At 42.4% G+C, this 15,208-nt stretch overlaps 1 protein-coding gene across 3 annotated transcripts in view; it reads right to left on the reverse strand.

The window, feature by feature from the left end:
* Positions 1-487: 487 nt before the first annotated feature.
* The window catches only part of lpp (LIM domain containing preferred translocation partner in lipoma), a 169,086-nt gene continuing 154,365 nt past the window's right edge, over positions 488-15,208 (reverse strand). For all 3 annotated transcript variants that reach the window (XM_069680589.1, XM_069680587.1, XM_069680588.1), the window contains 3 exons: positions 7,216-7,394; positions 4,142-4,262; positions 488-1,028 (listed from right to left, as the gene is read on the reverse strand). In XM_069680589.1, coding sequence (XP_069536690.1) covers positions 900-1,028; positions 4,142-4,262; positions 7,216-7,394 — 429 coding nt within the window. In that variant the 3' untranslated portion in view covers positions 488-899. The remainder of the gene's footprint in view (positions 1,029-4,141; positions 4,263-7,215; positions 7,395-15,208) is intronic.

Genomic DNA, 15,208 nt, shown 5'->3' on the forward strand with positions numbered 1-15,208 from the left:
TACTGAGGGAAGCGGAAGTGCGGCCAGACAACTTTCGTAACCTAGCAACAGTAAGAGCCGGTGAGAAGCGCTCTGAAATGGAGGTCGTGGGTGCGGTGTTAGTGGACACAGGCCTTAAGTGTTTTGCTAACAAAAAACCGAGCTACCTATAGATACTGTGTCGTTTTTTCCCGCTCTAGCTTTGACCTGCATTATTGTGTTAGTGTATATATATTTGACAGGTCTTTATAGCCACATTGTTTAAATAATATACACAATATGAAGCGTCTTTCTTCAGGATCACACACCCCTTCTCTAAGATTATCTTAGTATAACAGACGGAGCTGGACAGCTAGTCCGAGTAAAGATACAACAACACTCCCACAGCTTCCTGTAAAGCTCACTCAGTTACACATCTGATCATGTTTTAGACAGAAGTCTAAAAACTTGTGGCCCAACAGAGGGTCATGTGGTTTACTTTTTAACCAGATGCATCACATTGGTAAAACTGTTAAAAAGATACAGAATACGTGCATTATTGAGCTTGAAGCTGTTTATGTTATGCTAAGCTATGCTAACTGTTCGCTGACTGTAGCTTTATTTCTTCAATCTTCTCGTCAAGAAAGTGCATCAGAGTATTTCTCCCAATATCAAACTATTGCTTTAACAACGACACAGTTAAACTGCACAGCCTCCTCTGCTGTGACTGTACCGAGTTGATAGATACATGTGTGCAGGTGAACACGTAATGCTATTTCTTCTGTAACTGAGAGTGAGTATATATAGTGTCATGTATATAATGTGGAATGCAAGCGTCTGTGGATGGGTATGTTTGCAAAAGAAGGAGGAAAGAGAGGGAGCGACAGAGAGAGAGAGCGAGCGTTGGTTTATCACAGTGGAGGTGACGGGCAGCGGGTTGCTCAGAGGTCAGTGGTGGCCTTGGCGGTGAGGGCCTGGATGCGGCTGGTGTTACAGTTTTTGCAGAGGACGTGTCCGTCCAGAGGGTAGCAGCCCTGGTTATCCCCCTCCGAGAGCAGAGAGCCACAGTCCTGCAGGACACAGATACTCTGTCAGGCTCCACAACACAAACAGAGTGATTCTCCACGCTCACAGATCAGACACATTCATACACTCACTGCGCTCACACACTGAGGGAGACATTTACTGCTGTTAGAAACACAACCAGTGTCAGGCTACAGGAGGGTCCCTGCAGGGAGGACGGAGGCTGAAACCAGCACTCAGGTTTTCTAGCAGCTGTGAGTCTGAAGGGCAACAAATGGTTGTTACTGGTAGACAAAAGATCCCTTTCTGTTAAAACTGTTTGGCCCAGGACCGTCATTATCAAGCTTTTTCAATTATGTACTCCCTTTGTAAAGTTAAGTATATTAAGTACCCCTGACCAGTGCAAAATATATATATAAAAAAAGCTTAAAAAGTAGGCTCAGTTTTCCTTTGCTTTTCATCTATTCTCTGTGTTTTCAGCTGCATTCAACCAAAAATTCTTTTTTAAACAATAATTAGAATGATTTATACAGCACCTTTAAAAACTGATGTGTACAAAGGGATTTGTCAGACAAAGCAAAGGCAGGAACTCACTCAACAGTCAGGCCAAACACAGAGAAGTCTACAAAATTCAACAAAAGGTCAACAAAAAAAAGTAAACAAAATAAATCAAAGTGATAAAAAAGACAGATCTTGAAAGAAAGTTAAAGCATCTCAAATAAAGAGATAAATAAAGGAATAAAAGACAATAAAAAGATGATCAAAAATGATAAAAAGATGAAGATCACATAAAATTCCGTAAAAAAACTGGTTTCACGCTCAAAGTAAATAATCTAAACTAAAACATGATGTCTGTTTGTAGCGACAGTTAAGATCATACAGCAGATATAACAACTGCATTGAAAATAGAAATATAAAATGTGTTGTATCCAACTTACAATTACAGCTCCTATTGAAGTTTTTATAGTATTATTATTAAGGAATTCTGTATGAGCCATATTTTTTTGACATTTGAAGACCCCCTCCGGTATAAATCCAGTGTTTAACCTTGTAAACATCTCCATGTGTTGTTCTTCATGTGCTACAAGACATATCAGGGACAACATCAGCAGTCATCTCCATGGCTGGGCCTGTCTGCTTTTAAACTGCAGTGTACCAAGGACAGGCTGAACAACATGTTTTCAGATTGGCAGGTTTGAGACGTCATAAACCTAAGGAGCCAATCCTGTTAATGGACGGGGTGACGCTATGCATAACATTATGTGTAACCCATGGCAACCACTTTGGGGATGCGCGAGCCAGCTGTAACCATCATTGTAATTTTTGTAAACTCACAACTGATGACTAACGTTAACGTTACTACTGCTAATTACTACATTTCAAGCTAGCTAAGTTTCAATAACTAAGCCACTAAACAACGGCAGAGACGTGTTTTGTTTTTGCGATGGAGGGGGCGGTAATGTGCATAGTGGGCGGGGACTTTGTGGATTCAGGAATTTTTAACGAGGGAGAAGGAGGAGATGTCATGGGAGGATTTTTACAAGGTAATTAAACTTCTTTTGCTACCCCCTGCCTCTCCAAAAGTAACCCTATTCATTAAAACAATGGCTTTAAAAAAAAATATTTTTCCCCCTTAACTGACAGGGAAAGGTAAAGAGTGACAGGAAATGTAGTACAGACGGAGAGGGGATGACAAGCACCTCCACACTGCACTTTTGCATATTTCCACTAGAAATGTCCATTTCCATAGGAGCTCAGATTCTTACTGATTTCACTGTTGATGTTTTTGATATCGTCCTTTATACTGAGTCGTGTGTGTGTCTGACTTTTAAGTTTGATATTAAGTTGGGTTTGTGTTTACTGTTGGTGTTGTCCTTGTGTGTTGTGTTGTTCTGTGAGCTCCTGCTGCAAAACTAATTTTTCCTTGTGGGACAATAAAGGTAATCTGAATCTGAAAGCAGCAAATGGCAAAGGTGGGAATCGAACCATTGCCGCTGCAACAAGGACTTTTAGCCTCTTTACACGCTCTACCAGGTGAGCTCCTGGCCGCAGGAGTTTAAACTCTCTCTTTGGAAGCGTTTATAGTCAGAGGTTATAACACTGTGCTTCTCTTCTACAGATCTCTTGCAGGAGTGGATGTCTCTTAATGCAGGTCAGGCTCTTTGCTCACTTCACTTTCACCATTAATACAAACATTGGTCTTATATTGACCATTATACACTTGTCTTTGCTATTTTAATCTTCTTTGTGTAAGTCAAATATGATTTTTTCTTCTATTTGAATCAACATCAGATGTTTCTTTGGTTGGGCCATTTCTTTATGTTGTACATCCTATCCCTCTCTCTCTCCTCCTGTTTCCTGTCTGTCTCTTCACCAATACCAAAGAAATGTCACTGATACATTCATGTATACTCTGCAGTGCATACAGTCTTTATATTTCCTGCTCTGCTCTGTGGTGTTTAACTGCCCTAAAAAGAGCTCTTAAATCAAAATGTTGCAGTGTTTCAGTTCAGCTTGTGGATCTGTTGTCTGACTCCAGCCTCTTGTACCTGTACAACAGTCTGGGAGGTGTGTGTGCTCTACGCTCTTTTAACTTAACCAAACAAACCATGTGGACGAACACAGAAACAAACGTTTCTTTGGCATTATTTTCTTATTGTCTGTGACACTGGGTAACACTCCTCTGTCTCGCCCTCACTTTGAGAAATGTATCCCCATCTTCTCGTCTCCCTGGCGACAAAATTCTCCTCTTGTTGAGCCCGTTTCGCTGAACTAATCTGCTCTGCTTTCCTTTGACCTTTATGTCTGCCAAACGCTCTGTGTACTCACACTGCCTCAGCTCCCTGACAATGTGACACGTTACTTCTCTTTTAGCCGGGCACGTAATGTCTCCGCACCGCTTATCAGGCGGCGAGCGGCGGCTGACAGATCGGTTACTGTGTAAGTCTGTGAACTTTGCAGAAGGAGAAATGGAAAGCTATTTCCAGAGCGGTGAGAGCGGGATGATTCAGACGTCTCCATGAAAAGGTGACTCGGGGGACGACACGGACGTTATACCTTCTTGTGTAATAAAAGACTATCACCTGGAGCTCTGCAGCGTCGTAGCTAACAAGCACTCAGAGCTCACATACCAGACGAGATGAGCACACAGAGAACGTACCTCACAGCGGTAACACTGCACATGGAAGTCGCGGTCCAGGGCCACGATGCGGACGGTCTCCTCCTGACCCGGCGCCGGCATTATCGGCTCAGAGCACACACAGCAGCGCGGAGCGAACTTCCTGTGAGAGAACCAAGAACGAAAGGAACGAACTCAGACCAAGAGGAAGTGATATCCTGCGACACAAATGTCATTAATGAAACAGTTAGTGATTGAAAAGCTGCAGAGTGATTCTTTTTGAGACTGACAGCAACCAACGATGATTTTCATTATCGACTGATCTGCTGTTTGCACGGTTCTCAGACATTTTCATGGACAACATTAGTATCCATGACCATTTACAATCTTTAACTACAACAACAGAAATGTGTTATATTGTGTTATACTTCAAATCAGACATTCAATATATGCAGGAAATAATCAGCAGATTCATCTAAAATGTAAATGATCAAAACTGATACAAAACTGTTCAACCAGTTATGCTCACATACTTTTACTTTAGTTACATTTTAAAACCCGACTTATTCTTTTCATGGAGTTTTAACAAAGTGGTTTTAGTACTTTTACTAAAGTATCTGAAAGTTTGCTCCAACACTCCACTCAGTCCATCGCTGGTTTTCAAGCATGAGTAAAAATGGAAGTGATTGTACTGCCAGTGTATTCTTTTTTATATATAGATATTTTTTTGGGACATTTTGCCTTTATTTTATAGGACAGCTGAAGAGAGACAGCGTGTATGGGGAGAGAAGAGTGGGTAAACGACATGCAGCAAGGGGCCGAGGGCGGGAGTTGAGCCTGCGACCACTGTGTCAAAGACTGTACCCTCTGTACATGGGGCCCCTGCTCTACAGACTGAGCTAAGCCAGAACCCCCCCCCTCCGTGTATTCTTAATGTATTTGATTAGAAACAAACACATGCACACATGACGAATAATGTCTACCTTATCAAGACATATAAAATAAATTTGCCATTATGTTACATGACTGTGGGAACGCCGTGTTTTTCTTGCTTAATCTTCAGCTTCATTAAATGTCGGAAAATTGCTTTACTTCTCTGTTCATGAGATAATTTAATGAATATCAAAAGATTTTTATAATATTTTTTAACAATAGTCTAGTCCAAAGTTTACTGTTTGGCTTTGACGCCTTAAAGTCAATGAGGGATAATTTATCAGTTTATATCAGTTGTGACGAGTTCAGTCAAAACGTGACTTTTTCCTTTTTTTTATTTGAATAGTTTAAGACGTCTAAAGAGGTAACGTTTTCCAGTAAGAATATAAAAAACTGAGGTTAAAAATATATATATGTTTTTCTGCTTTCTGGTTCTGTAAATCCCCTCATGACAAAACAAAATATCAACCGATTGTTTCTGTTCTTTAAACAACAGTAAAAATAGGATATATTACAAATAACAATAGTGGTTTTACATTATGAAACCATTATCGAAACAAAGACAAAGCCTTGTGAGTTTTCCCAGTTCCTGTTAAATTATTTATCTGCCTAACCACCGAGGCTAAATCTGCCCTTCTCTGAAATCCTTCATAGAAATAGAACATTTGAGGAAAAGCTAAAGATAGCAGGACTTTTACAAATATCATAACTGACTCTCACATACTGTTTTTAAAGCATTCAGATCAGTGTTTCTGGAAACGGCTTCAGCAGGAAGAGGTCTGTCTAACAATAGGATCAATGAGGATCTGAAAAGCGCGCTGAGATTTCAGGTCCTGTCAGGCGACCGAAGGCCAGGCTGCGATTCAGGAAGTGAAGGCCGTTCAGCAACAGCCGGAGAAAGAGCTCAGGCCTGGGCGCGACTATTCCTCGACACAAAGGGCTGCGCTGTTGAGGTCACACTTGTCATGTGGAATTAAACATCGGCCCAGCGCAGCGCCTCCACAAAGCAAAAGCTGAGCGCTCACACCGAGAGAGCCAGCTGTTTACTTCTGTTTCCCTTCTGGTCACTGAGCAGAGGAACATTTCTGGTAAGGTGGCAGTTATGCAATCTGAGGATTGTGACACAGTGACAGGAATTTACATTAAATTCACGTCCACAGACACATCTCGTAAGGTCAGCGGGCTTGTGGCATTTGCCTGCAGTGTTTCCAGAAAAAGAAGCACTAAGATGTAGTATAGATAAGTATAAATATATCTTGCTTTCTTAGGTCAGTTAAGGACTTGAAGAAGTGGTTCTGGGCCCTGGGGGCAGCGGAACAAGCTGTCGACACAACACTTACATATAATCACCTTCTGAACTCGTTATGTCTGAAGTGTTAGCTAACAGTCGCCTATTTACACATAAGGCTAGCATTACGAAACAATAGCATTGATTTGATATTATGTTTCTAACCTCCTGTTAGATGTTTAACTTTCTTTAACAGCTGCTTACGTGCTCTGTTTGTCTGCCTTTTATGCTTACAGCGGGTGTATGAGAGCTTATTGGCTAGGAACAGCTGCCAGCTGGACACATATTGAACTGTGCAGCTTTAAAAGAATTTGTTCAGCTTGGTTTTACAAGAATCAGGATAAACTGCTAGCTTCAAAGCTAGCTTCAACATCAAAGACCTTTTACAGACTTTAATGACTTTTAATGAAAATACTTGTTTTAATTTGTCACGGTGGCTTTAGGACCATAAGAACATTGTTGTAGCTGAAAGAAAAAGGCATTTCACTAATAAAATGAAAAGCAAGTAGCTTGTTAGCTAGCTAGCTTAATTAGCAAGCTAATTTAAAGTGTTTCATTTTAAATAGGAAATACGTCTAAATTTTACTCCTGACAAATGAACATTAAATATTTACTGACCTTTTAGCTCGGTGCTGGTCTACACCTACTCTGAACTGATATATCTGGCAGCTAAATGCTCTGCTACTATTAGCAGCTATTTGCTAACTTCATCTGCAATTGGGTGCTGGACAGGTGGCGTACAGTACAGAGCGCTTGGCTGCAGGCTGCTGCCGTGTGCAAGAGGAAAGGACAATAAGGGTTAAATAAAACTGATGTTATAAACCAGAGAGAAGCTGAAAGAAACTGTTTTCGTGATCCATTGTTTGTATAAATATATAATATGAAATGAGCGTACTTGTGGAAGTCCTCGATGCAGTGGATGTGGTTGGAAGCGTCCACAGTGAACGGGATGCCGTCCAGGCTGCGGTGGCACACCACGCAGGTGAAGCAGTGAGGGTGGTAGGCTTTCCCTGTAGCCCGCAGGATGCGCTCCATGATGGGCTTACTGCAGATGTTGCAGGTCTCCAGGGTGTTCTGCAGACACAAACACACAAACCACAGACACCCACATGATTACACAACAAACCTGATGATGAATGTAGGGATTCTGATGATTCACTCCCAGAGGCCCTTTGAGCACTTGTTTACAATTAGCACTTGTGTGCTGACAGATTTTAACCAGCGAGACAAATTTAGAAAGTTTTTCTGCCGTTTGTGATTCTTCACATCCTGTCCTCTGCGTTACACTTCAGGCTGCTCGCTGCGTTTGTGCTCGTGCAACAGATAAATCCACACTGAGGACCTTTCGCTCGGCTGTCCTCGAATGCCTCTGAAGCTGAAGGAATCTGATTAGCGCTCCTCTCCAAACACAAACACAGTCATTTTTCAGCTGCCCTCACACACACTCCATCCTCCCTATGCAAGAGTGTGAGCAGTAAATATTTCCACTTTGTGATGACTGCAGGTTTTCTGCAGCCAGGCGACTGGGCAGGCGGCCCGCGGGGGGACGTGGCGGCCGCCCTCCCCTGACTGATCGGTGGCATCTCTCTTCTTAATATCTGCCGGGAGACGCCATTTGTTATTTCAATATTTCATAAATAACGACTGCCTCTCTAAACAGCAATGCAATTACGGGGGGGTGGATATATCATGTGAGGGTGATCAATGTGCGGCCTGATGTGCGAGCTGATGGGCCCTCGCTGTCGCTGCCTCTCGCTCAGGCATTTCCTGGATCTCTGTGTGTTTCTGTTCTCCCCCCTCTCTTTCTGCGCTTGGCTGGGCTAAAGAGTGCACGGTTCAGCTGTTCCCATTGGCTCCCACCGTAGTAGCAAGCTGCCTCAGTGTTTCCAAACACAGCTCGGGGTGTGTAGCAACACTGCGCTGCGTCATCGGCTGCCTCCCAGACGCACCGCCGGGCCCTGCTGTTTAAAATGACACTTCTGTGACCGCTCAGCCGAGGTAAACTCCCAAACATCCCCTGTCCGGACGCGGAGCACGTGCACTGACATTTATAGGCTACATGCTAATGACCACCACAGCACAGGATCGGGTTTGTTGAAGCTACATGTTAAAATGTTCCTGACATGATTCCGTGCGCTGACTTTTGCCTCCCCGGCCTCCTCGCAACACGATCATGTGTCACTGGAGGGTCAGAGATGAGAGCTGCTGATGTACGACTGCAGGCGGTAAAGAGGTGGTTTGAAAAATGGCCGTTTCTTCAAAGCACTCCTGGAGAGGCTTTATTTCATGAAAAGCAATGTGTGTAGACAAGCTTTGCATTCTTATTTGTCTTTTTTTCCTCCTCCCCTCTCCAAGACGGTAATAGAAATAAACATAATTCCCACGGCAACATTTGTGTATAAACAATGTCCATATTGCAATCCTGCTCCATCCTGGAAGTGGAATGAAGCCTTTAATGAGCTCGCTGCACCGAGCCCTTGAGGTTTGCCTCACGCACGCACACAGAGACACAGAGAGGTAGAGAGAGGGAGGGAGAGAATATATTTGCAACCTGAGAATGTGAGTGAGATACGGCGGCCAAACAGCACTAAACCATCCTCAACTCTTACTCATCTGTCTGCATTCCCACTTACTTATTCTCATCTGCCCTTCATGTGGGAATACCTTGCCCTTGTTTAGCTTAACTAGAGCATATGATTTCACAGCACACAGTTCCTCGGGGCCATTGTAATGAGTACAGTACTCAAAAGACAAAATTTCTCTCTTTCTCTCTGATGGTGAGATTCTATGACCTCAATTCATTCATCCTGCTCAGCCTGTGTTGTTCTTTAGTCACTCGTGACTCCTTTTATTTGGGATTAGGTAACGTTTATGAGACACCAAACAGAGACTGTGCATGACTTTTGCTCCGTTTCTTAATGTGTACGATCTCCACAGATGATTTTAGGAAATTCTCCTTGTATCACTTCATGCCCTCTCTGCCAGACACCAGGTCCTTTGCAGTTTGCCACTAGAGGGCTGTATATGTCTGCAGATGTCCGGGTTCTGCTTCTCCCCTGACTAAATGTGATGTATTCAAGCATATGTATTCTTTTCCCCCCTCTCCCTCATACATTTCTCTAAGTGTTTGCCCAGAAGGCTAAACAAATGTCTAGGCAGATGAGGTAAAGTGAATTTAGGTCAGACAGCCTCTTGCTGAACTGAGGGGTGAGTGGAGTGCGTTAAAGTCAATTGTGGCCCCTTTTTTTTTTCTTCTTGTAAGCTGTTTTCTCTCTGCTACAAAGTGCTATCACGGCCCTCACACCAAACACACCGACGACCGCACAGTCCAGCTCAAGCTTCCCACTATTTAGCAAACAGCGTTTGACACAGCTGTCTGTGGGAATGAAGAGTTTGATGGCACACAAAGCATGCGAGTGCGTGTTAAGAGGTCCCGTGTGCTCGGCTGTGAGCAGGAGACAAGACACAGGTCACGGACACAGATCGTCTAACAGTTGAAGAATATCCTGATGTTGCTTCCTTTAATAAAAATTTTAATTTTACTAATTTCTATTGCAAACCAGCAGGTGATTTATAACTCTATTGGATCAAATGACGCTACCTTTAGACTTCAGTACAACTACATTAGAAGCTTGTAAAAAAAATACTATAAAAATAATATACTTGACTAATTTTAACGCTCATCCTACAGAGTGATGTCCGCTCAGGCCCAGAGGAACACCTTCATCATATGTCACAGGTGCTTTAATCTATCACACCAACTTTTTCAGACGGTGTCCCGGCTGTATGTTTCCCTGTTCTGTTTGTCCCTTTCCTCCTTCTGTAGTCTCACCTCTGCAGGTGAACCTGACCTGGCCTCGGAGCAGTATTTAAGACACCAGCACTGACATCAGAGGAGAGGAGCTGTGGTTCTGTCTCCCAGCGATGTTGTGTTGTTGTGTTTTGTTGATCTTTAATTAATGATTTGGATGTTCGTGTGTCTTTTAATAAATGTCATGTATTTGAGCATTAAAAGGTGTTTGACATGTTGTTTTTGGGTCAGATTGTGGCGAGTTGTTCGCCTCATAGGGCCACTAGGGTGGAGCGTAACAGATTGTGATGAAGGACTTTATATCGCTGTTTAAAATAGTGCGTCTTAAAAATACAAATGTGTAGGAGTCTTCGGGGAACCAAGTCGGAAACATGTTAATGTTAAAACATGGAACTGCTTCTTAATTCAGAGTATGAAGCCCAGCCAGTCATGTTGAAGGAGATAAACAGTCAAAGCAGCAGTTTTTCACAGTTTAACAATAACTTTCCTAAAATAATAACATCTTTTTTCCTCCAGATGAAACAGGGGAAGAGAGCGTGAGGTTGACACGCAGCGACGGTCTGAGGGTGGGAGTCGAACCCGGGCCGCTGCTGCATCAAGGACTGCAGCCTCTGTATGTGGGACGTGCACTTTAACCACCCAGCTAAGCTAGCACCTCTATTATGGTTGTTTCTAACTGGAGTTTATCCTTGGGGTCTCTTAGGGCCACAGTCAGTCATCCTTGCATAGTGAGTGTGTTTGCAGGATGAGAGTTCACACAGATACAAAAGAAGTATGTTTACAACTTTTCAGGTCATCCACAGATTAATATCTTAATTAATCGATCGGTCTCGGAGCGCGTGGTGTCCGATGATCTACTGTAACACAAGAAAAGAGGAAAATCCTCTCACTGGAAGCAGGAAGTGTTTGACAAACTCTGCTGTTAGATAGTTGCCAGCTCGGTATGCAGTTACATCATGAGAATCAGATTCGGGTTAATTACTGAGTTTACACATACAACCAAGACTTGGTGTTCTTCTTCCCATAACAATAAAGACAATAGAATAAAAAATAGGATAAAGTAAGGAAAATTACATATAATCAGATAAACAATAAAAATAGGAAAGAATATTCTTTGAATGTTTACAACACGTCTTTTATAAGCGTAAGAGATGTGCAGTGTGTGCAAGAGAGGCTGCTGCAGTTACATGTAGCTGTCGACTTCACTGTTTATGTTGTTACATTAATACTGTTTATGATGTAAATCAACAGCAGTGGATCACACATTCATCGCTTAAGGGTTCATTCCTAGTGACAATATTATATCAATAACTCTGTGGTGTGTGATTTGTAACTTTAATGCAGAACAGGTCAAAAGAAAAGAGAAACAAAGACGTGTTTTCCCTGCAGATGAAACAGTGGGAGAGCTTGTGTGGCAAAGCGCTGACTTTCAGCTGTTTACCATCTCCTGCGACCGCATCAACACAAATTTTACACCTATCACTTCTTTTTCTCACATGACCACGTCAGGCTGTCAGGAGGCAGGCTGGAGTTCAGTGAGACTGCACGCGATTTATGACCTGGCACGCTGAACTCAGAGTGGGCCAAATTTACAGATGATCTGATTCAGAGAGGGTGTGTGTGTGTGTGTGTGTGCCCAGAGCCGCACAGAATGTGGTGGTCGGTGCCAGGCCACGCTGTGTAAATTAACTACACCCTGCTGGAGGTGGCTCTGATGAGAACTTGTTCGAAAGAAAAGGTCCGAGTGCTGTCGCTGTGTTGGGTTTGCTCTGCAGAGAAGGAGAGACGCTGACTCGGTCTTGAACTATGAGTCAAATCAGGGACCCTCCTCCCTCCCCAGGGAAGGTGTCGGCTGACTTAATGAACCTCGACAAGCAGCCTGTCTTCCTTCTATTGCCAAATATGGCTCAATCAAGCAGGACGAAGACAAATGATATATAGTGTATGGTTATGGATGTAAGGAGCTTGTTTTACGACAGGAAGTGCTTCAAAATAAGAGAAGCTAGAACTGGGAAATAAAGATGAAGAGCTGCAGGAACTGTGACTCACAGTGAGACTGAAGAGAAAGTTATAAACTGCATGGTCAACGAAAACAATCCAAAACTACAAACTAGAGTTCCACTGTAAGTGTTTTGGGGAAATATGTTTATTCCTGTCGGGTGAAAGAGAGACCTGACAGCTCTATCACGCCTGTATCATGGATGAAGGAAAGCAGTTACATTCGAGCAATGTGTCTTCACAGAATTGAATAAAGTCAGGCATATGAACGTGAAAATGAGGAGTTCAGTGAGTATTTATTTTGCATTTCGAGGTAAAGTAGAAATGATGTTAATAGTATTGGTATATAAGTAAGTTTCTGGGCGCGTTCGCCAAAAATTCTCCACAGCCTTCCTCACACTTCCACATTGTTGGGCCTACATGTTCTCCTCCTTCGACTGAGCCGGCTGACTTCCTGTTGCCCTGCACACATAACAGGAATTGAAGATACTTCAATCATAAGGCTGTCCTAGACTTCTTTTTTACAGCCGCTCCTTTTCTCTTGCTTGCAGGAAAGAACTCTAATATAGAGTGTTGGCACTTCATCGAAATCACCCAACAGCCCATCGCTATTCCTGGGGATTTGGACTGAACGATAGACTGTATCTAAAAAGTGGACATAACACTGTGACATCACCCATCGGTTTGTCAACCATTTAAAAGCAGTGAGTTTGGGCTTTTGGAGGCGGTTGTGACCATATTTGGACGAGGACCTGGAGAGAAGTCAGGGGATAGTAAATGGTAAGCTATCATCAAATGCTAGTGCTAGGTTGGTTAGCAAGGTGCATCCGTTATTCACTGTGACTCAGATAATAATAATTATATAATAATTAGGATGCTAATTTTGGCCTGCGATAAACAGGCAATAAACAAAAATTCCTACCTTCAGCTGACTTCAGTGCCGGTATTCGTAAAACTGAAGATTTTCATTTAAATAAATGTCTGTTAAGTCTCTATCTATCACCGAATGAGATAACACAATGGTGACTGAGCCTATGGCCCACTGATGAAAGCCTTTGCATTTGCAGTTTTACAGTCTGAAAAGGAAAGCGACCGTCAGCCAGGAAAATCAAGAATTACAACCGTGACAAAGGGAGCCAACAGCGGACGTCACTATCTAAGACGTATGCGCCCGCAGTTGCCTTTTATGGCCATTAGGTGCCGCCAAATAGAACTTTGAGATTATAACTTTAAGGTCGCCGGGTTAAAAACACTTTAAACCACAAAGTAGCCTCACCTTAAAGCACCTGCTCAATCGTTTATTTGGGTGCAAATCTGATCATAACTTCAAACGTCTTTGGTCTGTACACTAAATGTGAAGCTAGCGCTAACAGCTGATTAGCATCTTGGCCAGTTGCAGTTCATTCCTGGACCTAAAGCTGGATACCTGGAAAGACTGAAGTAAATCTCTTTGTCCAGCTAACCCCCAACACAGCCACCGTTTGTTTTACAGAGGTTTTTGTACCGACTGATGATAATAAATGAGCTTTTGTGATTTATTTGATTTTCCAACATTTGGCCAGAGCCAGGCTAGCTGTTTTGACCTGTTTGATGTCCTAATGCTAAGCTAATCTAACCGGCTGCTGCATGTGAACGTTTGACATGAATACAAGAGTGATGTCAGCCTTCTCTTCCAACTCTTGGCAAGGAAGTGAAAAGCATACTTTCCTAAATGTCAAAAATATTCCTTTAAACAGGGTGACAGGATAAACACTGCTCTGAAAGCCTCAACAACAACCTCAGAAACTACAAACGCTCATGGACTTTACAAAGGTTGTGCATATTTCAGTGCCGTTTTATTTTAAGGCATTCCTCTCTTATTTTGAAAGCGAAGCTGCTGTGACACCGGCTGCTTAGTGACAATCAAGAGGAATATTTAAGATCTGCTTAGCCCCATTTAACCTCCATTAACATGTTTGACTTATCTAAAACATCATTTTATATTAACAAGATCTCATTTCATGAACCACTCTGTTTGAACTGCACACACCGGGGTTACAATACTCTACAGCGGACTATGAATGCAAAGGTCATGACTGAAAGCTCTTAACAGTCTTCAGATTATTGGTGCCTTTTTCCAGGAAGAAGCAAAGTTACCTCAGTCACACCTGACTGGCTGCCACCAGCTCCTGTTCATGCATATTTAAAGAGCAGATTTGGCAAAACTGTCCCTGTGTCAGTGCGCGCAGACGCTGGAGCTGCGTTTTGAATCCTAATTTCTTTATAGTCATTTAAAAGTGCAGCAAATGTTTTACATTTACAGTAATTGACAGGTTTTTGGAGCTGCCATGAGTCGGTTGTTAAACTTTCTTTCAAAGCAACTGATGGGATGATTCAGGTCAGGGTTAAAGACTGAAATATTTAAATGCAAAGATAAATGTCAAAGTTGAGAGTCTCAAAAAGCATTCACTAAAAACTGAGTGAAAATAAACCTTCAGAGCCAATAAAACCCTCACAGGGAGTGTAGTGCTGACCTGACTGTCTGTTTGAGTGGTCTGCAAAATTATTAATTTAACCAGTCACCGAGGAATGATTAACAAAGTGCTTTGCTATCCATAGTTAGCAGTTAGCATACACATAAAATGACTGTTTATATAGATGGATGACGTGCCTCCATCTGCTCTCATTGTATGAAAGTGATGCCAAAATAGCCCCTTTGACGGAGCCACTTCCGCTAACCAAAACACACACTTAACTTACAGAAAACTAACAGCAAGCATCCCGCACGTCGCTGTGTTTAACAGCAGAACAGCTTCTTGTGTTGGTCTGAAACAGACGATCACAGATATGGAAAGTTCAGTGTAGTGATTGTTTTAGTTCGTCCTCTACTCCGCTAATCAAGAACAGATCGGCTGCAGGAGCCGGATTTGTCAACAGAGCTGTCAATCATCATTTTTACAGCATCAAATAACTAATTAAAAATAAACTTGTCAGAAAAATTAACACTTAGACGTAAATCAGCATGTTAAGAACTATAATGACAGAAACCATGTTTGAGAAAAATGTATTTTGATTTTATAGTTTGGCTCATGTCCCATCC

The sequence above is a fragment of the Semicossyphus pulcher genome, unplaced genomic scaffold, assembly GCF_022749685.1.
Source record: "Semicossyphus pulcher isolate SPU_LCO1_2020_fin unplaced genomic scaffold, fSemPul1.0.p SCAF_4, whole genome shotgun sequence".
NCBI lineage: Eukaryota > Metazoa > Chordata > Actinopteri > Labriformes > Labridae > Semicossyphus > Semicossyphus pulcher.